Source organism: Acinonyx jubatus, chromosome C1, assembly GCF_027475565.1.
Source record: "Acinonyx jubatus isolate Ajub_Pintada_27869175 chromosome C1, VMU_Ajub_asm_v1.0, whole genome shotgun sequence".
NCBI classification, from domain to species: Eukaryota; Metazoa; Chordata; class Mammalia; order Carnivora; family Felidae; genus Acinonyx; species Acinonyx jubatus.
The window spans coordinates 69,701,203-69,727,772 of NC_069381.1; the positions used below are offsets into that span (position 1 = coordinate 69,701,203).

Here is a 26,570-nt window from a genome sequence, read left to right on the forward strand (position 1 = left end):
AAAAATTAAAGAACAGTAAGTGTATATGAGGATGTGGAGCAATAGGAATTGGCTATAAATTGGTATAACCACTTTTGGAAACAGTTTGCTACATACAGGAAAATTGAACACACTTAAATTCTACACCCCCACAATTCCACAATTAGCTATATACCTAAATAATTGTCAAATATGTGTGTTTATAAGCAAGAATACTTATTGCCACATTGTTTAAAAATCATAGAAACAGTATGCAAATCAGTATATCCATATATTAACGGTATAAAAGTATATAAAAGTATATAAGCTATGGTATATTCATATAACAGTATACTCATATTACAAATATGTAAAATGAATGAGTTATAGTATATATATCCACATGATTGTAACTCAAAAACAATGTTAGAGTGAAGGAAGCAAGTTACAGAATAATTCTTACAAATTCTTATAAATTTCAAAACCAGGCAAAACTGAAGAGTGTATTTTAAGAGCTATATATGCTTAGGTAGCAAAATACAAATAAAAACAAAAGTCCCACAATAAATATAAAAGAAAGCAAGAGAATGACTAATTCAGGGTACTATGTATCTTTAGATAGGGACAATGAATGAGAAGGTCTCATAGCATGCATCTGAGATACCGTAATATTCTGTTTCTGGTCTGGATATGGGTACATTAATTTTGGTTTATTACTATTATTGAATTTGTACATTTATATTTTACACATTCTTTGTTAGATATACTTTATTTAACAATTTTGGAACACTTAGTAGAAAATATGGAGAAAGGTGACAGATGGTGTGGGAGATTGGCTACACGGCTAATGCAGTTGTCTACACAAAAGAAATTTAAAGACCTATAGCTCTGTGTTATCCGTAAGTTGGGGGGTGGGTATGGTGGGTGGCTTGAATAATTATTTGAAGTAAATGAGTTAATGTAAGGGCTTTGCATAGTATATGGCCCAAGGTAAGACTCAATAATTGTTAAGTTTTTCACCTTCAACTCTTTTCTCACTGATTCCCATATTCTATATAAGGAGATAGCAGAGAATGAATATACTAGATAAATTTTCAGTACCAATTCCAGAAGTCCAGTACTATCCTAAGTATTCTCAAAGGTTGCCTGACCAATCTTGTATTGGGACTGTTAGTTTGGCTTTGAAGGCAACACAGTAGGGTAGTGGTTCTCAAACTTAAGTGTGCATAAGGATCACACTTAAGTTAAACATGAGGATTACACACATACATAAGGATCATACTTTGTTAAGAGGAAGATTAATGAGAATTCACACAGAAGATTCTGATTTAATAAACTTGAATTGGACCCAGGAATCTGCATTTTTAAAATTTATTTATTTTGAGAGAGAGTGAGCATGTATGGGGTGGGGAGGGGCAGAGAGAGAGTATGAGAGAGAATCCCAAGCAGGCTCCATGCTATCAGCTCAGAGCCTGACACAGGGCTCGATCTCAGGAACTGTGAAATCCTGACCTGAGCCGAGATTAAGAGTTGGATGCTTAATGGACTGAGCCACCCAGGCACCCCCCCCACCAGGAATCTGCATTTTTAAAACAAACACTCCCCAATCATATCCATGCAGATGGTCTAGACTAGACTTTTAGAAATGCTGGTTTTAATGATTAAATTTCTGGAATGCGACTGATCTGGGTTCAGATGAAGTATATCTAGTTCTTTATTTCCTAGGTATAAAATCTTGGGACAGTTATTTTACCTCTCTATGACTCATGTTCATCTTATGAAATGGGACTGTTACAGTTCCCACTTTATAGGACTGCTGTGTGAGTTACATGAAGTGATATATTTTAAAGGTTAGTGCAGAGCCTGGTATGTAGAGAATCTTCTGTCTCTGTTCAAGAGAACTCCTGACAGTGGTGGTGTTAGTGGTGGTGGTGGTGGTGATTTTGTAGTCAATCCAGCTTCTTAACTCCCTGCAAAAAATTGATTCAAATGCCTATTACATGCATTTTAGTATCCAAGGTCCTCCTTATGATTTCAAACAAATTTCTGATGGGTTTATATTTTCATGGACCTTTCTGGGTCTGATTTTGTGCTTCTGAGCAATTTTTGTCCCTTATTGTATAATACCTTATGACTTTTCACTTCTTTGCTATAATTTTAAGGCAAAGGTAAAAATGGCTCTTTATACATTATCATCTCCTTCAGAGCAACCACAAATACAAAGCTGTTGCATGTAGGAAAAATTTAGTTGAAGATTTGGTGCCAAGATTAAATGCCATGTAGGACACAACTTGGAATCACATGTTAGATTTTTTAGCTGCCATTGTCTGTACCACTCCATATAAAAACCTTAGTCTCCTGACTGACATCTTGCTAATTCTTCCCTTCCATCTCCCTTATTCCCTACCTCCTGGATTACTCTGAAATTTTGAATTCCCCCTTAATTAAACTGAGCAATTAAGCTCTCTCTAGCTACTCCTAAACTTGCAGAGCTACTTATTAAAAAGAAAAAAACCCAGTACCTTTTATATAGCAAGATTCATCACTTCTTAGAGAAAGCCAGAGATGAAAGAGAGAAAGAAAGAAAGAAAGAAAGAAAGAAAGAAAGAAAGAAAGAAAGAAAGAAAGAAAGAGTGAGGAAGGGAGGAAGAGTGAAAGAAGCAGAGAGAGAAAGAAAGAAGACAGAAAGAAAAAAGAAAAAAAGATATTGAAAAATGACCTTAACTTTCTACCATAGTTCTGCCACATTCCACACATATTATTCAAATAACCCCTTCCTTCAAGTTCCAGATCACAAAAACTAAAAAATCATATTTAACTTCATTCTCTTTAGTTGGATACTCGATAGTTTTTTAACAGAATAATTTAGAAGAAAATTAAACTACCTTTTCCTCCTTTATCCTGTTTCCAGGAAATCAGTGTTTCCAAATAATGAGTTTTAGTGGAAAGAATTTCTAACACACCTGTGTGAAGTGTAGAGCACTTGAAAGCCTGGGTTTTGGTCCTGGTGTTGCCTCAGAAAATTTAACAAATCACTTAACCTAACTCTCTTCTATTTTTAAAACAGGGAAAATGGGGTGAGGTGTATTAGTTTTCTATTGCTGCTGTAACAAGTTATCACATACTTGGTGTCATTTTAAAATGACACAAAATTAGGCACCTGGGTGGCTTAGTCGGTTAAGTGCCCGACTTCACCTCAGGTCATGATCTCACAGTTTGGGAGATCAAGTCCCGCATCAGGCTCTGTCTGTGCTGACAGCTCGGAGCCTGGAGCCTGCTTCAGATTCTGCGTCTCCCTCTCTCTGCCCCTCCCCTGCTCACTTTCTGTCTCTCTCTCAAAAAATAAACACTTAAATACATAAATAGTAAGTAAGTAAAATGACACAAAATTATTACCTTACAGTTCAGTGGGTCAGAAATCTGACCTGGGTCTCACTGGGTTAAGATCAAGGTGTCAGCATTGTCGTGTTCCTTTCTGAAGACTCTAGGAGAAAGTCAGTTTCTTTGTCCTTTCTGGCTTCTAGAGGCTGCCCACATTGCTAGGCTCCTGGCTCCATTTCTCCATGTTTAATGTCAGCAATGATGTAGAGTCTTCACATTGCATCACTTTCAACTTCTTTGTTTCCCTCTTCCACTGTTAAGGACCCTTGTGACTACGTTGGACCCACAAAGATAGTGCAGGATAATTTCCCTATTTTAATGTCAGCTAATTAGCAACCTTAATTCCATCTGCAATCTTAACTTCCCTTTGTTAACTTAGGTAACATAGTCACAGATTCTGGTAGTTAAGACTTGGACATCTTTGGGAAGACATTATTCTGTCTACCACATCAGGTAACAGAATATTTCTCACATATTTAACCAAAAAATTCTATGATTTTATGATAAAGTCCATCACATTTGGGTGGTAGGGAGGAGAAGGAGTAGTTCTTTACAGTACCCCTGAGGAGAAATACTTGTGTTTACTAACACTGTTAAATAAATTTTTTTTAGTGGACATTTTTCTTTTACTGAGTGCTTAACTTCTAGTTCATCTAGAAGGTGGGAAATTTCTGCTTCTCCACTGATGAGTCCCAGGACTGCTAACTAATTGCCTTCTCCTGGGTAAGAAGCAGAAACTGAACCCAAGATAGGCCAATGGAATTCTCTCATTAGAAACTGAATTGTGGGAAAAGAACAAGACTGAAAACAATCTATATTTTGCTGTTCCATTGGCTGTCATACGGAAAATGTCGATCAGGAACAACTATTTCAACTCTTTGGAGCTGCCTGGCTCTTGAATGTGCCAAGCCTGATTCTTTAGCTTTCTTTTCTTTCCTACAAGCATCTGTATATTCTGCCATATTTTGCTTTTATTTGTTAACTCCTGGCATGCACTCAGTCAAATTAGTACCCTCTCATTCTTTTTGACCTCGGTGACTGCATTTCCTGTTTTTCTCCCAGCTTGTCTGACAGCTCCAGGCTTTTACCACACCAGGCTCCTTCTTGGACCCCCTTTCTTTTCTCTGTTCTATAACTGTCCATTCTCGGCAGCTTTATCATTCTTTACATTTTCAGTGAGATTTCATTCAGAGCTGTGGCTTTGGCTCTCATCTTTACACAGAATTCACAACTTCTGTATTCATCTAACTTGACATTTGCCTGCTATTCATCATCTGCATTTACACTACCAACTCAACCTCACTACGACCCAAGTCATACGCCTCCCATTAATTTAAAAACTGGTTTCTCTCCTTCCTTCCTGACTTCTGTTATCCAGTCACCCAGGATGGAAAATTGATTGAAAGCAGTATTTCTTATTTTCAATGTATGGGGTATCTGTTGCTTTTGTCTACCCTATTTGACAATTTCTTCTAGAAAACTGCACTTCTCTCATTCCATATCAGTCATGGTACCTTGCTTCCTCTCTTCACAGGAATGGTCATGTGGATTATACAGAACCAGTATGTATAATTATTTATAATATTTAGAATTTAATGTTTATTATATTATTATAATTATATAAATGAAACATAAATACTATAATATTTACTTTTTAATGTTTATTTATTTTTGAGAGAGAGAGAGAGCAAGGGAGGAGGGGCAGAGAGAAAGGGAGAGGAGAGAACCCCAAGTAGGCTCCACACTGACAGTACAGAGCCTGATGCGGGGCTTGAATCCATGAACCATGACCAAAACCAAGAGCTTGATGCTTAACTGACTAAGCCACCCAGGCACCCCATACTATAATATGTAGAATGTATGGATATTGGGAAAGAGAAGGCATTGTTCTTCAGGTTGCTAAGCTGGAAGTATATAAATCTGTCACATGGAGAGAGCCTGTTTGGCAAAACACAATCAATATATAATAACAGATTTAGGACAGATAGCAGAGATAAATACCTTTGAACTCTTGGATCTACCTAAGCCTAAAGCCATGGACAATCTAAACTCTCCAGTTCTTTGACTCAAAAATTCTGCTAATTTTTTGTAAGCTACTTTGAATTGGGCTTGTATCACTTGCTGCATTATATTAAAGAGCCTTAACAGTTACTAAATCCTATTGATTTTACATTCAAATGTCTCACCTGTATCTTTTCTTCTCTCCCACTGCTGCTACACTACTCAATGACTTCATGTAGTTCTTCTATTACAACAACTACCTTACAGGTCTGCTTGCTGCCAATCTTATTTATGTTGATCCTGTATGAACCATCACACTATCAAAGTTACCTTATTAATAAAATGTGAGGTTATATTACTCTTTTCCTTAAATATCCTCAACGGTTCTCTATTGCATGGTGAACAAAGCCCACTTTTTTTTTTTTAATGTTTTATTTATTTTTGAGAGAGACAGAGTGTGAGCGGGAAGGGCAGAGAGAGAGGGAGACACAGAATTGGAAGCAGGCTCCAGGCTTTGAGCTGACAGCATACAGCCCCATGCAGGGCTTGAACCCACAAACCGTGAGATCATGACCTGAGCCGAAGTCGATGCTTAACCGACTGAGCCACCCAGGGCTTCCCCGAAATTCGCATTATCTAGTCTGAAACTGCCATTCATTCATTCATTCACTCATTCAGTAAATATTTATTGCATACTTACTGTGTACCCTACATCATTCTGGATTCAGTAAATATAGTGATGACAAAATAGCTTACATTTCAGTGGGAAGGTGGCAACTCTTACAACATCCTTTTATAACATCTGATCTAGTATGATCGAGGGATAATTGTCCTGCAAGACTCTGTTTATGCTGTTCTTAGTTCTCAGTAATCTTCCCCCATTTAACAGCAAAATCCAATGCTAAAATCTCCATGTGGTTGAGATTTAACAGCACTTTCCTTTACATTTCCTCAGTGGTTTGTTTATATATATATTATAGTACAAAGTAAACTTGTCTTATTTTACTTAATGACTTACATGTCCATCTCGCCTTACAGAGAAACTGAGGGAGGAGAACAGGTTTTATTAATCTTTGTACCCTTATTATGCTTTGCATACAGTAGGAACTCTCCGAATGATTATTGTAATAATATAAATACAAGAAAACACTGCATGTTATTGCAAGGTGGGCGTAGGGTTACAGTTATATAACAAAAGTTATCCTAAGTACTTTTCACAGATGATTTCATTTAATCCATATAACTTCACACTTTGGGAAACAAAGAACAAGGGAAATTAAATAATTTATGTGAAGGTCACAGATGGTGGCTATAACAGAACATAAATCCAGATTTTTCTGAATACGAAACTCAACCCTTTTCTAACTCATGACACTCCACTCTGGTTTGTTACTGTCAATACTATGAATGTAATTTTAATTTAGTGGGCCAGATGCACGTTGGCCAAAGATGGGCTTAAATTATAAAAGCTGAGATTTCATGAAAGCTCTTGCCCCATCTGTTCCATGATTTCATAAAGAAACAAATGTTTTATAGATTTGGGTGTTCTTTTTGGTCTATAGGTACTGTCAAAAAATGCACAGCACAAAACTGAAAGAGTGGAAATTTAGCCATAGTTTTGATAAAACACACTAGTAAAACCTGAATATCCAAAAACAAACATATCTTTTCTGAGGAAATGTATTGCATATTAAGAGAGGAAAAAAGTTGTTGGTTTTGTTCTCTCCTCCATGCTTTCTCTTTTTTTTCTTAAATCACTTTCAGTTTGTGTTCTAAATTTTACACAAGAGATAAGCTGCAATTCTACTGTTACTAACCCATTTTTGGTAACTTTGAGCAGATTTCTTAACCAGTCAACTATTTTAGTCTCTTCATCTGTAAAGAAATACCCAAAAAGATGAATACTGAACTTCAGATAATAAATTTGTTATCGAACAAAGGGGTTAGAATTATCCCCAAGAAGAAACTTGTACTTGTACAAGTACTTCGTACTGTACTACAACGCTTTGAACAATTATAATATTTGTAACTTATTAACTATAAAATTACTTCCTCATTTCCAAAGTATTATTCTGCCCTTTGCTTGATATTTAATGTGGTATCATTTGGTTTAGGACACACAATACTGTGTAACAATGAAATATCAGACTCTGTGGACTACTAGTTATCATTCAAAATAATCATAATCTCATGATGGTTTAATAAATTTTTACTTGCACTTATTTTATGTAAAATGCAATATAAAAATAAATGACCTGGTCATCTCCTCCAATAATTATCAACTTCAGCTTATCTGTCCTGGTGATTGTAAACGAAAAACATTTCTGACATACATTACTTTTGAGGGTGTTTTGTTTTAAAAAGTCTTGGAAATCAAGTTGATAATAATAAAAACTACAAAGTAAATAGCAATAATAATTTACTAATTTTTCTCCACTTTTCCACTCTTGAGTGAAGAGAGAACTCTAGGAAGAAAAGGGCCAAGGTTCTTAGGTCCTAGGCATTATTCTTCTCATTGGTAAAATGGGGGTAATAAAACCTAATCTAATGAGGATTGAGATTACATTTGTCTTGCACAAAACGGCATAAAATCTAGTGCTCTGACACCATTTGAATGATCTTGGCCAAGTTACTTTACTTCTTTGAACTTTCATTTTACTCATTTGTAAAATGGGGCTAGTCTTTCTAGCTTATATAGGTGTGTTGTGAGGGTCAGATTTGAAAAAAATGGCATGTGAAATGTTTTTATAAAGTATTAGAAAATGTAGAACTAATTATTTCCAAAGCAAAATACAATTTTCTCTGCTACATAGTGCTGCAGATTCTTCAGTAAAATATTATATGGAAAAGGATTTAAAGTCTTTTCTCTATAGGATTCCCTTCTTACTGTGTCTGCTTTCCTAGGGAAATAAGATTTAATTCTATATTTGTACTTGTCTAGGTTATAGGAAAGTCATCAGTGGCAAAGGATAGCAATTGTCTCATGTTAGTTAACGCTAATCATTCAAGAATAACTGAACAGTTAATGAAATTTCTGCCTCTTCTAGTATATAAAAAATCTTCGTGAAACATAGTTTTCTATGTGCTATCAATGATGGTCACCTATAGAGATTTCTTCTCTAATAATAAACAACCAACTTGTATATAATTATAATTAAATGACTGTGAATGTCAACCAATTGAAAACTATGAAACTATACTCTTAAAGTATAATCTTCCTTGAATCAGAGAAATATGTAAGCTAATATAAGAAACAAATAGTAAAAGGAAGAAAGAAAAATCACAAGATATTTCTAATTGTTGATCATTTTTTTCTTTATTAGTAATTCATTTATTTTCTTAACCAGTGATAAAGTTAAACTGCAGAAGGGAGAAATCTCATAAAGCTGAATATTTTGCTTATTAATTTTCCAGAATGTAGTTATGATGCATCTAACTCTGTAACAGTTGTCAACTGTCTCCTTTGAAAATTAAGGATTTGCAACACAGATGGCTGCCCTCTTATTAGAGACCTAGAACTCAAAATGTTAAGGAATGGAACAAATTATGTTTATAACTACTCTTTTATTATTAAAGCTGGTCTCTAAAAAGGCACACATTTTAAACAGTGAGGACAGTATGAATATTCCAGGATTCTAGAAAGAGTCCCTCCAAAATAAAGTATATCAAAAAGTTGTCTTTAATTTGGTCTATATGTGGCTTAATGCTATTTATTGAATTTTCCATGTATGTAGGGCAAATGTCACATCCACAACACAAAACTAAATGTGATTGGAAAGATGTGACATTGTTGCAACATTGTTACATGCTGACACAAAACCTTACATCTAGTCCAAACCCTTTTTTCTCTGTTATTTTCATAATACTTGGATTTCATGGGAACCCTCGAAACAATACAGTAGTTCCCCACCCCCCCTCCCCCATTTATCCATGGGGGATATGTTCCAAGAATCCCAGTAGATGCCTAAAACCATGGATAGTATTAAACCCTGTGGATACAGTTTTCCTCTGCATCCATACATATGTTATAGTTTAATTTATAAATTAGGTACAATAATAGATTGACAATAACTAATAATAAGATAGAATAATTGTAACAATATATTGCAATAAAGTTATGTGAATGTGGTCTTTATCTAATCTTTTTGTTCTGTACTCACCCTCCTTGTGATGATGTAAGATGATAAAATGCCTTCCATGATGAGATGAAATAAAGTGAACGACGTAAATACTATGACTTGATTAGGCTACTGTTGACCTTCTGCTGATACATCAGGAGAATCATCTGCTTCCTGACCATGGGTAACTGAAACCATGGAAAGTAAAACTGTGGATAAGGGGGGACTATAGTATAATGAAATTCCCAAAAAAGTAAACTGTATCTCTTGTAGCTCAAGTCAAGGATTTCAAATGGTGAGAAAGCAATTTACCACAACATCCACAGGTTTCTGATCAATGTTATAGACAAATGGTGACTTTGGAGACTATCCACATAGGTTTAAATCCTGCTTCCACCAGATGATAGCTGTGTAACATAGGGTAAGTTGCTTAACTTCTCTGTCCCTCAGTTTTACCTGTCCCCACGTTAAATAATGACAGTAAAGCTACCTTATCTCCCAGGGTTTTGAGGATCAACGAGTTACTATTTGTACAGTACTTGGAATACGGTACACATAATATAAATGTTTGTTAAATTAATTTAACGTAATTGGTAATAAATGGTTACTAAGAGTTTACTGAGGGCCTTTCTAGCACTCTGTTTTTGTCAGTAATGAAAAATATTTTTTTTTAAAAATCTGAAAAATTTCCTTGGCTTACTTTAAAGTCACCTGGTATCCATTAAACCTTACTGTGCCTGGTGCCTTGAGGACACCAAATACGTTTATGTGGTCTCGCCCTCAGGAACTTAAGTCTTTCTGCATTAAGTTTGGCACAAATGCTCGCAAAGTTAAAAAGAACGGTAACAAAAAATACTACAATGCCACATACCTGTAAGTAAAGCTATGTGAAAAATCAAGTGCTCTAGAATGTATATTAACAAAACGCAATTATCAATTGTGAACGCATTTATTCTGACATCAACACAGAAAGCTGCTCAATCCAATGTCTCGCATCAACAGACACTGTGCACAAATGGTATTTTCCTTATCGCCACCTGGGAGACGTCTGATAAAACCTTGAGAGTGACCCCACAAAATCATGGCGAATGAAAACCGCACTGGAAACATCACGGGGCTTGCGACTGATGCCTGAGAACCGGGAGGACAACGTGGTGGGCTCAGCGAATACCTTGAATCTTCGGAGTAAAGGGAGCTTCCGAGCCACGGTCGACATTAGGGACCAGGTTGTTTCCGCGGCTGAGGCTGACCAGTCCGCACTCGCCAGAGGCAAGAACTAGGGGGTTCCCCTCGCTTGGGATCTCCTACACGCACGTGCGGTTGCCCGGGCCTGCGGGGAGAAGGCGACCTTCGAGCGAGCAGCCGCGGGATTGCGGGGCACAAAGAAGGCAACCCGAGCCCCCTTGCGGCCTCCCGAGGCCCCGCTCCAGGGCTGCGAGACGACGGGTTCCTCGAAGCTAACGGTTCCCACGCCGCCTCCCGTATCTCTGGGATGAGCATCCGACCCAATCCCGGGCCACAACACGCAGTTCGGCGGGCCGCAGAGTCGCCTCTCTGGGTTAGCCTGCACCGCCGCCCCCGAGTCAGGCCCCCTCACCCCACCGCCCTCGTCCAGGGCGACACGTCACTTCCGGCGCGCGCGCCCGCCCGCGGAGAAAGACCGCGGCCGGCGAGGGGGGCGAGCGAGGGGGGCGGGGCGGGGGAAAGGGGAGTGTCCGCCCGCTGCCGCCGCCGCAGCTACCGCTGTCGCCCCCGGGGCTGGGGAGTTCGCTGAAGCCCTGCCCTCCGAACCGGCCCAGGCTGCTCGTCCGGACTCGGGGCGCCAGCGCCAGGAGCACCCACCGCTTTGACCGGTGCAGAAGCGGGACTTGCCTGAGCCTGTGGAGCGGCGGGGACGGCCCCGGCCCCCCTCCCCTCCCTGACCCCTTCTTTCCATCGCCCCAGTCATGGGGAACGCAGCGACCGCCAAGAAAGGCAGCGAGGTGGAGAGCGGTGAGTCAAGGGCCGGGTCTGGATACCTACTGGGCGGGCCGGCGCGGGGCACCGATCGCCCCTCCGGGTCGGAGCCCCGAGGCCGCGGGCATGGTCCAGGCCTCGCAGCGGCCGCCGGGAGCTGCTCGAGGGGGCCCTGGGGACCAGCTGCCTTCCTCCTCCATCCCCCGCCCCCCGCCCCAGCTCCGGCGTGAGGGCCCAGCACGGAGGGCCGGATGGAGAGATCGAGGGAGAAGAGTGGTCCCCGAAATTCCCTTTCTCTATAGAGCGAGGGGGACGCACTCGCTAGAACAATTCCCCAAATATGGTCCGGATAATAAGTCCATAGAACCATCCAAGCCCTTGCTTCCCCTGCCCACGACCACCTCTTTGGGAGCCACAGGTAGTGCTGTGGGCAGAGTTGGCTCTTTTCCCTCCATCACTTGGGGCCAGCCCAACCTATCACAAGGTAAGGGGCTACTAATCTGGCTTTCCGCCGGTAAGGTTAATTCTGAGCAAGCGGCTGTTTTAGAGACCCTTCCGTCTCTTCAGATTAGGAATGGAAGATACAACAAGACTAAAGTGCAACTTTCTCCTTGAAAAAAGCAAGGCAGGTTTGCCTTTTCTTGAGACATTCAAGACTCTCTTACGGTGTCTGTAAACTTAAAGGTCACTCACTTAAAGTGTTTACAGAATATGGTGAATTTCTTCTGAAAGCTGAAAGTGCAGGCACCCTACATTTTACACCAAATAATAAAAAGTCATGCAGATTGAATTTCTTTATAGTTAAACAAATAAATAAGCAGATAAATAAATAAAATCAGGATAGCTGTGAAAGAAAAACTGGTGTGTCTTTGTCCGGTTCCTCTCAGATTTTATAATTCAGAATGATCAGATAACAAATGGTATTTGTTTTATCACCAGGAGTAAATGACATCTCAGCACTTGAGGGAATGCCAGATCATTTATTTCCGTTTGTGTAAATAGTGTCTTTTAATGTTTAATGTTTCTATGTTTGTAACCTGTTTTAGGTTAATTTTGTAATTTGGCATGAAGGAAATAGCTTTTTTTTTTTTTTCTATATCAACAAAGCAGAATCAATTTGAAAAGATTTAGTCGTTCGTTTTGTTTAATGTGAATAATGAGATCAGATTATATGGTTTATGTTTCACCAGTAAGGTTTTAATTTTCAGGAGCCCCAGAAAAGTTTGAGATACTATCATACAAATTATCAATGACCATACTTTAGTATGTGATAGGGAAATTTTTAAAAGCCAATATAGAGGTAGAACTTTGTTATCTTTTCTTTTTCAACTGCAAAAATGTAGTAACTGTACAGAAAGTATAGGAATGTGAAAAGTGTAAAGAATTTTTTGTGTCTGATGAGTTATCATTTTGCCTTTTAAGGTAAAATGTACTAATTGTGTTACAAAAAAGTATGCTTGATAATTGAATCATATCAGTGATTTTCATTAGCAAATACTGGCCTGTACAATGTTCATGTTTTTACATTGTAAAAAGAATGATAGTAGACTCTTCTCTGATCAGTATATTTCCATTATTAAGTTACCAAACTAATTCTCCCTTAGACAGTACTAATTTGAACCTCATAACTATGGGATAATCTCAGAATATTTACAGAAAACAGAATAAACTTTAAATATGTATTTAAATTATTCCTACGAATAAATTCTTTCCTGAGCTTTAACTATTAGTGACAGTCTATTTAGTAAGTATGTTAGCCAGCTTTTTATGCAAGTTTATTTATGGCAACTGAAGGTCATTATAGTAGTTTGAATAAATGTTGTAAAGTGATAAAAGAAAATAGCAAATGATGTCTCATAGGGACAATTATTGAAATGTCACGTGTTGATCACTTTGTAATTTCGTTTGGAGCAATGTTATCAGATGTGTGTTGCTGCTGTTCTATAGTGAATAAAGTTTATTGATATCTCTTAAAACTTAATGAAAGAACAGCTTTTACCATTACAGACCTAACTTCTGTTTACTTTTATTTTTTTAATTTTTTTACGTTTATTTATTTATTTTGAGAGAGAGAGCGCGTGCACGTGCAAGTGGGGTAGGGGCAAAGAGCCAGAGTGAGAGAGAGAGAGAAAGAGAGAGAATCCTAGGCAGGTTCCACACAACGCAGAGCCTGATGTGGGGCTCTAACTCACTAACCATGAGATCATGACCTTAGCTGAAGTTGGAGGCTTAACCGATTGAGCCACCCAGGTGCCCCTCTTCTGTTTATTTTTTAAAATTATTCTTGACAATATATACCTTTCAAAATTTGAATGTAGTTATTTAAACTTTAGCTGGTAGTAAGAGCATAAACTTTCAGAAATATAAGCGATCTTAGAGATCAGCCTGTATAATTTCAAAGTCAAAGAGCCTGATCTCTGAAGAAGCTGAATAATCATATTATTACTGATATCAGAGTAAGGAATAGAATCTGGTGCTCTGATTCCATTCTGCATCACTAAATAATCAATTAATACATACATTTTGAAAATGTCTATCAAGTATATTAGTTCTGTTTGGAGACTCGGTAGGTAAAACCTCAAGAAATTTACAGTGTAGTGTGAGAAAGAAAATATACTTATTGAAGTTAACTGAAAAGTAAATTAGGATAACTGCTAACATTATGGAAAGTAAGATTAGAACTCTGAAAATGACCAACAGGAAAATGTTTGATTTGAAATGATGATTAAAATGTATAACGATTATTATTTGGGGTTTGATCAGGACCTTGCCTCATAGAGATGATTCTGGAGTTTCATTATAAAAAGATTCCAGAGGAATGAAGCTTTGGCCATTTGGTGCTTCTGTTGTATTCTATTGAAATCTGTCTATTCCAGGAGGGCACCTGGGTGGCTCAGTCGGTTAAGCGTCCGACTTGGGCTCAGGTCTCACAGTTTGTGGGTTCCAGCCCCCCGTCAGGCCCTGTGCTGACAGCTCAGAGCCTGGAGCCTGCTTCAGACTCTGTCTCCCTCTCTCTCTGCCCCTCCCCCACTGGCACTCTGTCTCTGTCTCTCAAAAATGAATAAACTTAAAAAAAAAAAAAGGAAAGAAATCTCTCTACTCTTGGAATAAAACATTTTCCAGGGTAGCACTTGGAGATGCCATTCTCATTTCCACACTTTCTGGAGATAACATTAAGTTGGGTACCTGTTGTTCTGTTGCCATGAACTAAGAAATTGTATTAAGATATCTTGAAAACTTATTGAAAGAACATCTTTTACCATTACATACCTAACTGTGTATTTTAAAAAAAAAATACTCTCAAAAATACGTGTTTCAGAATTCGAATGTAGTTATTTAAACTTCTGCTAATACACAGAAGCATAAATTTTAGAAACATGAGTATATAATTTTCTGAGAAGTTTTAAACTCTTGTCATCCAAAATGGTTCTACTTATCCAGTCTCCCACTCTTACTTTACCCACAGTTGCCAACATAAAAAGCAGATGCCACTATTTTATCATGGGAAAGTTCTTTTCGTTTATTTCATTTTTTAAGACCCATTAGACCCCACAGGTTGCCTGTGGGGCTTTGTATTACACTCTCATGGCAAAGGTGTTGAGACCAATGGGTGAAGTGTTGATAGAGACTTGGAGGCAGATTCTCCTGTGACTGCAAGTGGTAGAGCCACCTTGTAACCTAGTGTTTACATAATGATCTTTGAATGTTTTCCCAAGTATCTGTCTTAGGAACTTTAAGGTGAATAGAAATTAATCAAAGAAAGTCTCCAGTAGACTAGGTTCAACCAAAATGCAAGTTTCATAACAACTAGCATTTTTGGAGGGCTTACTATGAGCCTGGTTCTCTGTGTACTTTGCATGCATAATTTCACTTAATCTTTCCAAGCCTGTGAAGTAGTTTAGTTATTTTTCCATTTTATATATGAGGAAATAGAGGCTCAGAGAGACTAAATGACTTGCCTAAGGTTGTACAGCGAGGAAGACAAGGAGCAACATTTGAACCTAGGCAGCCTAACCCCAAACCCGAAATTAACCACTGTGTGAACAGCCTATGCATATCCAATGGAAAAGCTAATTCTCAAACACACAGAATAGCTCAGACTTTATTTTGTTTCAGTTTATTGTCAGTTACAGGAAATTTTGGTTGTTTTCAGTAGTGACTTTATTTGTATATATTTAATTCTTAGAGTTATTGTTTCTGGTACTGTTCTCTAAATTCAGTTTCCTCATCTGTAAAATGAGGACAAAAGATTAAGTTACTTTGAAAATCTTTAGGCTTAATATGGTATAATTTCAAATTAAGCCATATAAATTGATTTATATACTTAAACCCTTCATTACTATTAGTATTTGTATTTAATTATTTTTTCTCATTTGTGAATACATACTTTCTCTTCCTGACAAAAAGCCAATCAAAAACTTACTATTTGAACTTGTATCGCCATTTTGAAAAGTATTTAGAAATTTGCATTTTACCATGGTTTAGAGGAGCACCATCCAATCAGACTTTCTGCTGTGATGGACATGTTTCTGTGTTGTCTAATGTGGTAGCCACTAGCTGTATGTGGCTCTTGAGCACTTGAAATGTGACCAGGGCAACTGAGGAACTGAATTTTTAACTTACATGTGGCTATTAATGTTTGGTGTAGTGGACAGCACAAATTTAAAACAGAGCTGTCTTTACATGTAATAAAAATGCTAACCCATCTTTCCATCATCTTGGTAACTGGTAGATACTCAACAAGTGTGTGTTGATAAACAGAATGCTGGACTGATCTTTTCTCATCCTAAGAAGTAACTTATTTCTAAAGCATTTCCCCTGAATAAGCCTTTATAAACTTAGTGAACATACTGTAGCTTAGTGATTTGTGTGTCATGTATAAAGTTCACTACAAAGTTCGTTTCCATATTGGGTTCTACTAGAATTAATTTGTTTTAGTTTTCAATACTGAATCTCAGTGAACATATTTTTATTGTAAGTTTTTGTAGATTTAAATGTTGATTAGGAGAAATTTAGTGAGCTCATATCATACTCATGTCTTTAAAGTTTTTAATTATCAGGTATTTTTAAGGGAAAACCAGTAGCAGGTATTTGTACCAATTTACTAGATTGGCAGAAGTATTTGGGAATAGTTTTCTTTGAGTTAAAAATTTTTGAAAAAGAAAACAAAAGGTCCCAACAAACAGCAACACTGTCTAAATAATAAACACATTGTTATCTGATCCAGATACATGATTTTGTGATTCACTTTGTACAGATTATCTAATGTATAAAATTATCTCATGTTTAGAAACCATTTTTTCCATTCTCCTGGTCAGTGACCTCCACTTAGGATCTACACAGAATGTTGCTTTTCATTGCCAGCAACAGGATAATTAAAGACCTGAAAGCCAGCTTAGAAAAGTAAGCCACAGTTGAGTGGCAGAAGCAGTCCATGAAAAGATCCTAGGTAAGCCATAATACTTATTAAAATTCTTCAGAGAGTCAGGAGTTGACCATAAATCATTTTGGTATTCCATTAAATTAATAAAATAAAACAATTAGTATAATTTACAAGATTGTATACCTAGGTGATAATAATGTTAGTACAGATATATGATCAGATTTTTTTAGGGGAATAAATCTTAAGTTTTGAATAAAGAAAAGTATGTTAAGTAGGAAAATGTGGAATTTATGGAAGTAAATATACCCTGGTTAGTACCACATTATTTTGAGTATTTTAATTTTAAAACTTCCTTCAAGAGTATCCTATATAGTTCTTTTCTTTGTTGGTCCATTCATTCATTCCACATAGTTGAGTTCCTAATATGTGATGGACTCTATGCAAATCTATGGGAGTAAAGATTGAATATGACACTATACCTGCTCCATAGTGCCTACATTCCAGAAATTAGAGACATATTTGTCAACACATTGATGGGGTGAAAGCTGTACTTATGTAAAAACTCAGTGGGGAAACCAGTAGAAAATACGGTCATTTCCACTGGTGTGGGGAGGGTGAGGTTCTAAAAGGGCTTCAAAGAGGAGGTGAGCTCTGAGTTGAGCATCGAAAATGATAAGGGTTCAACAGGAGGAAGTGTGCTCTGAGTAGAAGGAACACAAAGTGAACAAAGATGCAGAGGAATGAAACAAAATGGGATATACAGGAAAAGGAAAGTAAGTTGTCCATTGTGACTGAGAGGATAGAATTGGTTGTAGGAAAGAGGGGAAACTATATAATGAAAGATGAGACTGAAGAAATGGACAGAGCCATGTAATGGAAATTCCGATTTTGAATTTTATCCCATAGATATTAGGGAGCTGTGGTGGACTTCAGAATAAGGGAGAGACATGATCAGATTTGGGTTTTACCAAGATTACTTTGGTTGGTAGTGTGAAGATGAGTCACTTTATGGAAGGAGTGGAATAAAGGCAGGACGATCAATTAGAAGACTCTTGCATGCAAGTGAGGGACTTTGAGGGTCTGAATCAAGGCGATAGAGGTAGGGATGCAGGAAAAGATCTGAAATTTGAGAAGTTTGGAAAATGAAAATGAGCAAACTGTACTTGGGGAATGAAGAAGAAGAGGAATTGGAAATAATGCCCAAGTTTTTCGCTTGTTTGGATGGGTTGTGATGCCAGTAATAGAGTCAGGAAGTGAATAAAAGGCCAGGAGCAGATTTGGGGAGTATTGAATTCAGGGGCATATTGAATTCAGGGTGCCTATGGCATTTCTAAGAAAAGTGATACCTGATTGGTTGTTCTGTATGTGGATTGTCTAATTTAATTCTCCCAGTCATGGTGGGGAAATGACCTTGGATGGTTAGAGGATCTGTTCCACATAACATCCTCATTTTGCTCCCTTAAAAAAGGCCAGCTGTTTAGAAATTATAGAACTAAAACACCTGAGGGATGCCTGGGGTGGCTCAGTTGGTTGGGCATCTGACTCTTGATTTCAGCTCAGGTCATGATCTCAGAGTCATGGGATCAAGCCCCACTTTGTAGGGCTTCATGCTGGGTGTAGAGCCTGTTTGAGGTTCTCTCTCTCTCTCTCTCTCTCTCAAAATGAATAAACATTAAAAAAAAAGAACTAAAACATCTAACATAATTCCTAGAAATTCAGAACTACAGCTACTAAAAGTGTAGCTTTTTTGTTTTGAAAAGAGTAAAACCTAAAGCACTGATGAAAACAGTGTAACTTTAAAAGAAACAAAATAACTTAAAATCAGAAAAAATATTACTTTGACAGTTAAAGTGTACATCCTGTAAGCTATTGAGTTTGGTAGAACCATGTAGAATAGTAGAAAGAACATGTAAAATACAGTAGCACCATATATTTTACTAAGTAAATACCAGTTTTGTTCCCCTGGAGTGCTTTCAAATAAATATTATAACATTGAGATATAACTTAATGGTAAGGACATGAACTTAGAATAAGAAAAATCTAGATTGTTTTCTAATACTTTCTATTACTTCACTTTGAACAAGTGTTTGTTTTAATGTCTCCAACCTATACTGTAAAATTGAGAAGAGAGGATTTGATAATGAGGCTGTGGTCTTTTCCAGTTTTATAATCTAATGATTCCAATATATTTATTAAAGAATGTACATTTAGAAGTACCAACACTTGGGAATAAATTATAGAATGTTCTCAGAAAATTATGTGGAGAAAATTATGTGGGTGGAGAAGTAGTAAATGAGCCTCAATGTGAGCACATATAAGGTACTGTATTTAGGGAAATTTTTTACCTGTACCTTCAAGAATAATAACCTATGAATTTTGACCTAGGAAACATTAATGAATCACTGTATTGATTGTTGAAGATATTCTCATGTTCTACTACAGGTAAAGGGATCATTTAAATGTTAGTCATCAGAGGAGTGGAAATAAAACACAGAGCATTCTACTATTAATGTAAAACCCTTAGCATACTATGTGTAGTTATGATGTTTTGTGTGTAGTCGAACCAGGGGAAGTTAAGATCAGAGGCAGCTAATAGGTGTAAGAAAATAGAAGGTTTATTGTATGAGAATAAACTAAAAAAACACAAAACAAACTCTTCAAACTAAAAAGGTTATGGCTACATGATTAAAATGTATAAATCAGGTAGCATTGACAGAAAAGCTAGGATTTTTCACTTAAATTTGAATTACAAGAAATCATGAGATATTCCTCAAAACTTAAAAAAGCTAGATGTAGAGAAAATAAAATACAGCAAAACCTTGAGAAACTAGGCTTAGAGAATAAGTCTTTTTAACTGCTTTTTAATCATTTAGGTTTAAAGGTAAAAAAAAATCTGTGCTTATAAATTCAGCTAGTATTTTTAGCAACTTAAAAATTGCTAGAAAATTTTAATGCTTTTTTACTCTTTTTATAGGTCTTATAACCCCTTCTGCTTTTTATAACTTCTAAAAGAGTCATTGATATTAACAGATAAACCTTTTTCTTACTAATATTGAGGTTTATTACTATAATGCAAATAATAAATTGTTTTCCCTGATAAGGAGATATAGCTTGAATTACTTAAATTGATATGGATGTATAGCTTAAGTTTTTACTTTAATATTATAATTCATCCATTTATTGGAGCAACTGGGTGGCTCAGTCAGTTAAGATCTGACTCTTCATTTCAGCTCAGGTCATGATCTCACACTTTGTGGGTTTGAGCCCGACGTCAGGCTCTGTCTGTGCTGACAGTGCAGAGCCTGCTTGGGATTCTCTCTCCTCTCTCTCTCCCCCTCTGCTACTTACTCTCTCTCTCTCTCAAAATAAATAAATAAACTTAAAAAAATAATAATTCACCCATTTATTTGATTTTTAAAAAATATCTTGGCGATGGGAGATAAAGAGTTGCCCTTATGGGGGCGCCTGGGTGGCTCAGTCGGTTAAGCGGCCTACTTCGGCTCAGGTCATGATCTCAGGGTCCGTGGGTTCCAGCCCCGTGTCGGGCTCTGTGCTGACAGCTCAGAGCCTGGAGCCTGCTTCAGGTTCTGTGTCTCCCTCTTTCTGACCCTCCCCCGTTCATGCTCTGTCTCTCTCTGTCTCAAAAATAAATAAATGTTAAAAAAAAAATTAAAAAAAAAAAAGAGTTGCCTTTATGTAGCTTGTAGTCTTTTGGCAGATTTAGATAAGTAAAAACATAATTATGAGAATTTTTTAGGACGTATAGTATAGGATGTTTCCTGTGGTGATAATTTTGTTTTTTAACTTTTTGGTGGTAATGTAAATTAGATTCAGTAATGCTCTGTATCTATGCAGATGGTTTTTTTTGAATCAAAGTTAGGACTCTTTTAAAGAGAAATTCACTGGGGGTGCCTGGGTGGCTCAGTCGTTTGAGCAGCCGACTTCGGCTCAGGTCATGATCTCGCCGTCCGTGAGTTCGAGCCCCGCGTCGGGCTCTGTGCTGACAGCTCGGAGCCTGGAGCCTGTTTCGGATTCTGTGTCTCCCTCTCTCTGACCCTTCCCCGTTCATGCTCTGTCTCTCTCTGTCTCAAAAATAAATAAACGTTAAAAAAAAAAAAAAAAGAAAGAAATTCACTGACAATTCACAATGATAAATGATGCACCAGCACATGTGACCTTAAAGCTGCCTCAGAAAATCCAGTGTAGGGGCGCCTGGGTGGCGCAGTCGGTTAAGCGTCCGACTTCAGCCAGGTCACGATCTCGCCGTCCGTGGGTTCGAGCCCGGCGTCAGGCTCTGGGCTGATGGCTCAGAGCCTGGAGCCTGTTTCCGATTCTGTGTCTCCCTCTCTCTCTGCCCCTCCCCGTTCATGCTCTGTCTCTCTCTGTCCTAAAAATAAATAAAAGTTGAAAAAAAAATTAAAAAAAAAAAAAGAAAATCCAGTGTAGATGTTGTATCTTATCTGACTTGCTATTACAAGGTGAAAAGTCCCAGGTTTTATGGCCATGATTTAAGGTTATATTCCCTATTGCCCACTATTCATATAAAGTTAACTTTTCAATGACTTCTGAATTTTTTTTCTTGTAAAATAACTGTTGAATCTAAACCTTTAAGTCCTTGGCAAATCTGAATTCTCTGTCTGGACTTTGTCTTCAAAAATTAAAGATACGCTCTTGAGATCTCACTTTAGAGTCCTGCTTAGTAAAAGGGGGTGCCTGGGTGGCTCAGTAGGTTAAGTATCCAACTCGTGGTTTTGGCTCAGGTCATGATCTCATAGGTTTGTGAGTTCAACCCCCACGTCGGGCTCTGGGCTGACAGTGCAGAGCCTGCTTGAGATTCTCTCTCTCTCTCTCTCTCTCTCTCTCTTTCTTTTTCTCTCTTTCTCTCTTTCTCTCTCTCCCTCCCCCTCTCCTTGCCCCTCCCCCACTTGCTGTCTCTGTCTCTCTCAAAATAAATAAATTAAAAAAAAAAAGAGTCCTACTTAGTAAAATGAGTATTCAATTTCTATATTACTTACTTATTCTTTAAATATTTCTTTTGTTTAATGTTTATTTATTTTGAGAGAGAGAAAGTCAGAGTGCAAACAGGGGAGGAGCAGAGAGGGAGACACAGGATCTGAAGCAGGCTCCAGGCTCTGAGATGTCAGCACAGAGTCTGACACAGGGCTCGAACCCATGAACCGCGAGATCATGACCTGAGCCAAAGTCAGAGGCTTACCCAATTGAGTCACCCAGGTGCCCCTCTATATTACTTATTCTTAAGTAGATGACCATACGGCATCATCCAACTATTGTGCGTAAGCCACAAACTTAAGAGAATATGTTTGTACAGGTATAACTTAGCTTTTTTTGTAGGTGCTAATTCTGCTGATAATTTAGCCCCTCTAATCCAAGGAGAAGAGCTTCCTATCTGAGTAGGAGCCATGAAAGATTAAATTGGGGAAGAATATGAATCCCTCTTTAGGCTGTAGTCTTGAAGTTACTAATTAAGTCATAGTTCATCTGATAGAATGACAGAGACAGAAAGGTCATTTATTTGTCATTCATTCAATCCTTTAGTTATTCTCAATCAGTATTTACTGAGTGCCTACTGTGTATCAGATTCTGTGCTAGTCCATAAATGCAAATATGTGAGTAAACATAAGACTTGGTTCCTGTTTTAAGCTGGGAGACAGATACGTACAGATATTTATGAAAAAATGTAGGGTGATACACAGGTGCCTAAGATTTGATACTAGGGTGAAAATACAAGGTAGGAGTGTATATAGGATTAAGTGTTGAATTCCTGAGATCATCTTGGGAGATAGACTATAACCAACTTAAATAGAAACTGGCTTTGAGTCCATTTTGGAGATGTTTACATCTGTGATTATAACACTTATAGTAGCACTGATTTCTCCATTGTTTCTCCCACTGTAATCTCTAAGGGCAGAGACGGTATCTATCTTGTTTAGTGTTTTAATCCCTAAAATTTGGCACAGTTCCTAGCCCATAGTGGAAACTGAAATCATCGATAGTTAAATGGATACAAAATTTGAGCTTCTTGTAGAAGTGTTTACTCCCCATCTCTCCCCTTAGTTGACAGGTACTTTCTCTTCAATGTATTGACTGTTTGGGCCTGTTAGTTGATTTTCTTGAGAAGAGGGTACCTCTTTCCTTCTTTTCTCAGCATATAGTAGTTTGACATATATCAAAATTATATCACTTTTAACTGGTATGGAGAGATTGGTCTCAGACTTCAGGTAGGAAGACATTGGATTAGGAAAAACTATCATGCTCCCTACTTCTTGAAAATCCCTGCTCATTTGAGGCCTACTATAGTCTGAATGTTTGTGTTTCCTCAGAATTCATATGTTGAAATCCTAACCCCCATGGTGATAATATTAGAAAGTGCGGCCTTTTGGAGAGTGCTCCCTTGCCCCCTCTGCTAACTGAGGTTGCCATAAGGAGATGGCTGTCATTGAAGAAGTGGGCTCTCACCAGATACTGAATTTGCTGTCACCATAATCTTGAACTTTCAGTCTGTAGAACTGTGAGAAATAAATTTCTTTTGCTAATAAGCCACCCAGTCTATGGTATTTTGTTATAGCAGCCCGGACAGGACCAAGACAAGGCCTAAACTAGTCAGCTGTACTACTATGTTCCCATCCTTGTAGCTTTCATTTACCAATCTCTTACTTACTTTTCTTCACTCATCAAAAACATTGGCACGGGGCTCACAATCTTTCTCTGTACTCTAAGCCCTGCATTTATCCTAGGTGGCTTCAAATTCTATGTGGATGACCCATTCATTACCATTGCATCTCAGTTCCTTGACCACATTATCTTCTATCCCCTTCTGTTCACTTCATTTCAAATAGCCAGTCTCACCAAGAATCTTGTCATATTTATTAATTGCTCAATAATCACCAATGTACACATGCCATTTTCTGATCACAATGTCCCCTAATTTTCTTTGCTCTTTAAATATTCTCACTATTATTCTTCATCAGAATCTTTCGTCCATTTGTCCATCATGTCTCACTTCATTTTCCTTTTTAACCAGTTTCGATTACATGGTCCCTGAAATCCATTGCACTTTTGTCTTTTTAGCACATCTTTCTGACAAAAATCTAACTGATAAACTCAACTGTCTGTTTTCTTAGTGCTTTCAGCTAAGACCTAAGCAATACTAGAGAAAGCCACATAGAAGGGCACTATAAATGTAGCCTCAGATAGGCTGTCAACATGATTTGACGATTCTACCATATTCCTCTGATCAACACTGTCTCCCATTCTTTATAATTTTTATTTTATTCACTTCACACTTCTGAAGTCCCCATTATCTCATTTCTAAGAGATGATCTTGCCTCATATCTCACAAAGAAAATGAAATGTATCAGATGAGAGAACCCCTTCAACTTCTTTCTATAAAACACGCACACCTCCTGTATTTTAACTTAATCTATCTTGTTATTCTGTTCTAATAGAAGAATTGCCTATTCTTTTTATCTATTGTTATATCACACATCCTTCCTTCATTTAGTGGCTTAAAGCAATGACAGCATTTATTTTGCTTAGGAAAGTACAGTTTGGACAGAGCTCTACAAGGACACCTCATCTCTGCTCTATTTGACAGCAGCTAGCTCAGCTCAAAGGCCAGGGGCTAGAATCACCAAAAGTCTTGCTCATTCATGTGTTCTTGTTTTGCTGGTTGTAGGTAGTTGGGACATTAGCTTGGATTTTCAGCTGAAACATCACATGGCCTCTACATGTGGGCTTTCTTATAACATGGTAGCTAAGTTCTAAGGGAGAGAGAGAGAGCCATGTGGAAGCTGTATCACGTTTTATGAGTTAACCTCTAAAGTAATATCATTTCTGCTGCCTTCTATTTATTAGAAGTCACTTAGATGTGTCTATATTTAAAGTAAGGTGAATTAAATTCCACCCTTTGATGGGAGGAATGTAAATAAATTTTTGACCTGTTTTAAAAGCCACCACATGATACATCTTTACAAGGCCAATCCCTCCACCATTACTTTGGATCTCAACCCTTCTACTTTCCCAGGGACCTATGTATGCTATTGCATATTCTTCTCTTTCATATTCAGCTTGCTGTCTTTTCTTTTTTTTTTTTAATTTTTACAAATTTGTTCTTGAGAGAGAGAGAGAGAGCGCCTGACGTGGGCCTCGAACCCACAAACCGTGAGATCATGACCTGAGCTGAAATCAAGAGTTGGATGCTTAACTGACTGAGCCACCCAGGCACCCCATCTTTTCATTTACTTTTAAATGTATACTCCTTTTTCTTTACCTTTCTGTTCTGCTTATTGACTCTGCATTCTCCCCCTTCCCTTTTTCATCTCTTACCTAGTAAAGTGAACTGGCCTAAAGTAATGTGGCCACTTCAAGTTGCCTTTGGTGGCCAGGCAGGTAATGTCAGTGTGTATTAGATAAAACCTGAAAACAGGATTTTTAAAAAAAGAGCTTTTTTCTCTTGCTATATTATAGATATTGACAATTATGGTGCACAGAACATAACATGTTTAGGGGCACCCATGTGGCTCAGTCAGTTACGTATCTGACTTCAGCTCAGGTCATGATCTCGTGGTTCATGGGTTCAAGCCCCTCATCGGGCTCTGTGCTGACAGCTCAAGAGCCTGGAGCCTGCTTCAGATTCTCTCTCCCTCTTTCTCTTTTCCTCCCCGACTCACCCTGTCTCTCTCTCTCTCTCAAAAAATGAATAAACATTAAAATTTTTTTTGAAAAAAAGAACATAACATATTTAATGCAGTTCAGCTTTTAGAATACAACTTTTTTGAAAGGTGCAGTTTACCTATAAGTACTTCAGTAACAACATAAAAACATAAAAATGTTAAAATGAGAGAGGGGCAAGTGCCTGGAAGTGTATATATGCAAAGAGATTACTATAATGCTAGGCCTTGGAATGTATGCTTTTTAAGGAGGAAAAAGAGGTTATTTAGGTGTGAAATACAGTGAAAAGGACTGGAGATCTTATTAAGGTCTGAAGATTGTTGGAGTTTAGATATCGGAGTGAGCTAAAATGATAGATGGTTGTCGGAGAGAGGATAGAATGAAATGAATCTAGGGTATAATCTTTGAAGTAAGTATCTAAGGTAGAGTAGGGTGGGAATGTACATATTGAGTGAATATAGATATTAAATATAAAAGTTTGGAGTATATACATATTCTAAGAGCGTATGTATTAAATGAACTACAAGTATGCCAGTTTTATCTGTCGTGTTAAATATAAGAAATATATGGACAATATCTGTTTAAAAATTCTATTAAAAATTTAGCAAAGTACTTAAAATTTTGATTTTAACAGTGTAATTTTTAGATGAAAAGACAATATATCAAATGGGTTTTCATGGCATGAGTTTTCAATTTATGGTATATAGCCAAGACAAAGTAGTATCATGTTGGTCTATATATTCTGTATACACAAACTTCAGTTTAAATGTTTCTGTTCTTGAATTTAAAAATGTTCATTTTCAACTACTTGCATAAATAGGAATGTATTTTTATTATCTGTGGAATAAAATATCTGTGTATTTTATTATCTGAGGAATGTATTTTTATTATCTTTATTAACAGCAAATATAAATTTATCTAATTGAGAAAGGAATTGAGTTACATGGTCCCCCCCCCTTTTTTTTTTTAAATAAATTAACTGAATATCCTATGAGAATTTAGAAGCTAGCTACTTTGGTGATTCGAAGTTACTTAGCTGGACACTTAGTATTATTAACCTGGTGTCTGGATCATACCTGAGA

The 26,570-nt window shown here is 37.4% G+C and overlaps 1 protein-coding gene and 1 long non-coding RNA gene across 3 annotated transcripts in view; one reads left to right on the forward strand and one right to left on the reverse strand.

The window, feature by feature from the left end:
• LOC128313910 (uncharacterized) overlaps positions 1-10,015 on the reverse strand; it is a 48,626-nt gene extending 38,611 nt beyond the window's left edge. For both annotated transcript variants that reach the window (XR_008295011.1, XR_008295010.1), the window contains exon 1: positions 9,501-10,015. This is a non-coding gene — a long non-coding RNA (uncharacterized LOC128313910). The remainder of the gene's footprint in view (positions 1-9,500) is intronic.
• A 1,125-nt stretch (positions 10,016-11,140) lies between these two features.
• PRKACB (protein kinase cAMP-activated catalytic subunit beta) overlaps positions 11,141-26,570 on the forward strand; it is a 126,525-nt gene continuing 111,095 nt past the window's right edge. The window contains exon 1 of the mRNA XM_027058755.2: positions 11,141-11,450. Coding sequence (XP_026914556.1) covers positions 11,405-11,450 — 46 coding nt within the window. The 5' untranslated portion in view covers positions 11,141-11,404. The remainder of the gene's footprint in view (positions 11,451-26,570) is intronic.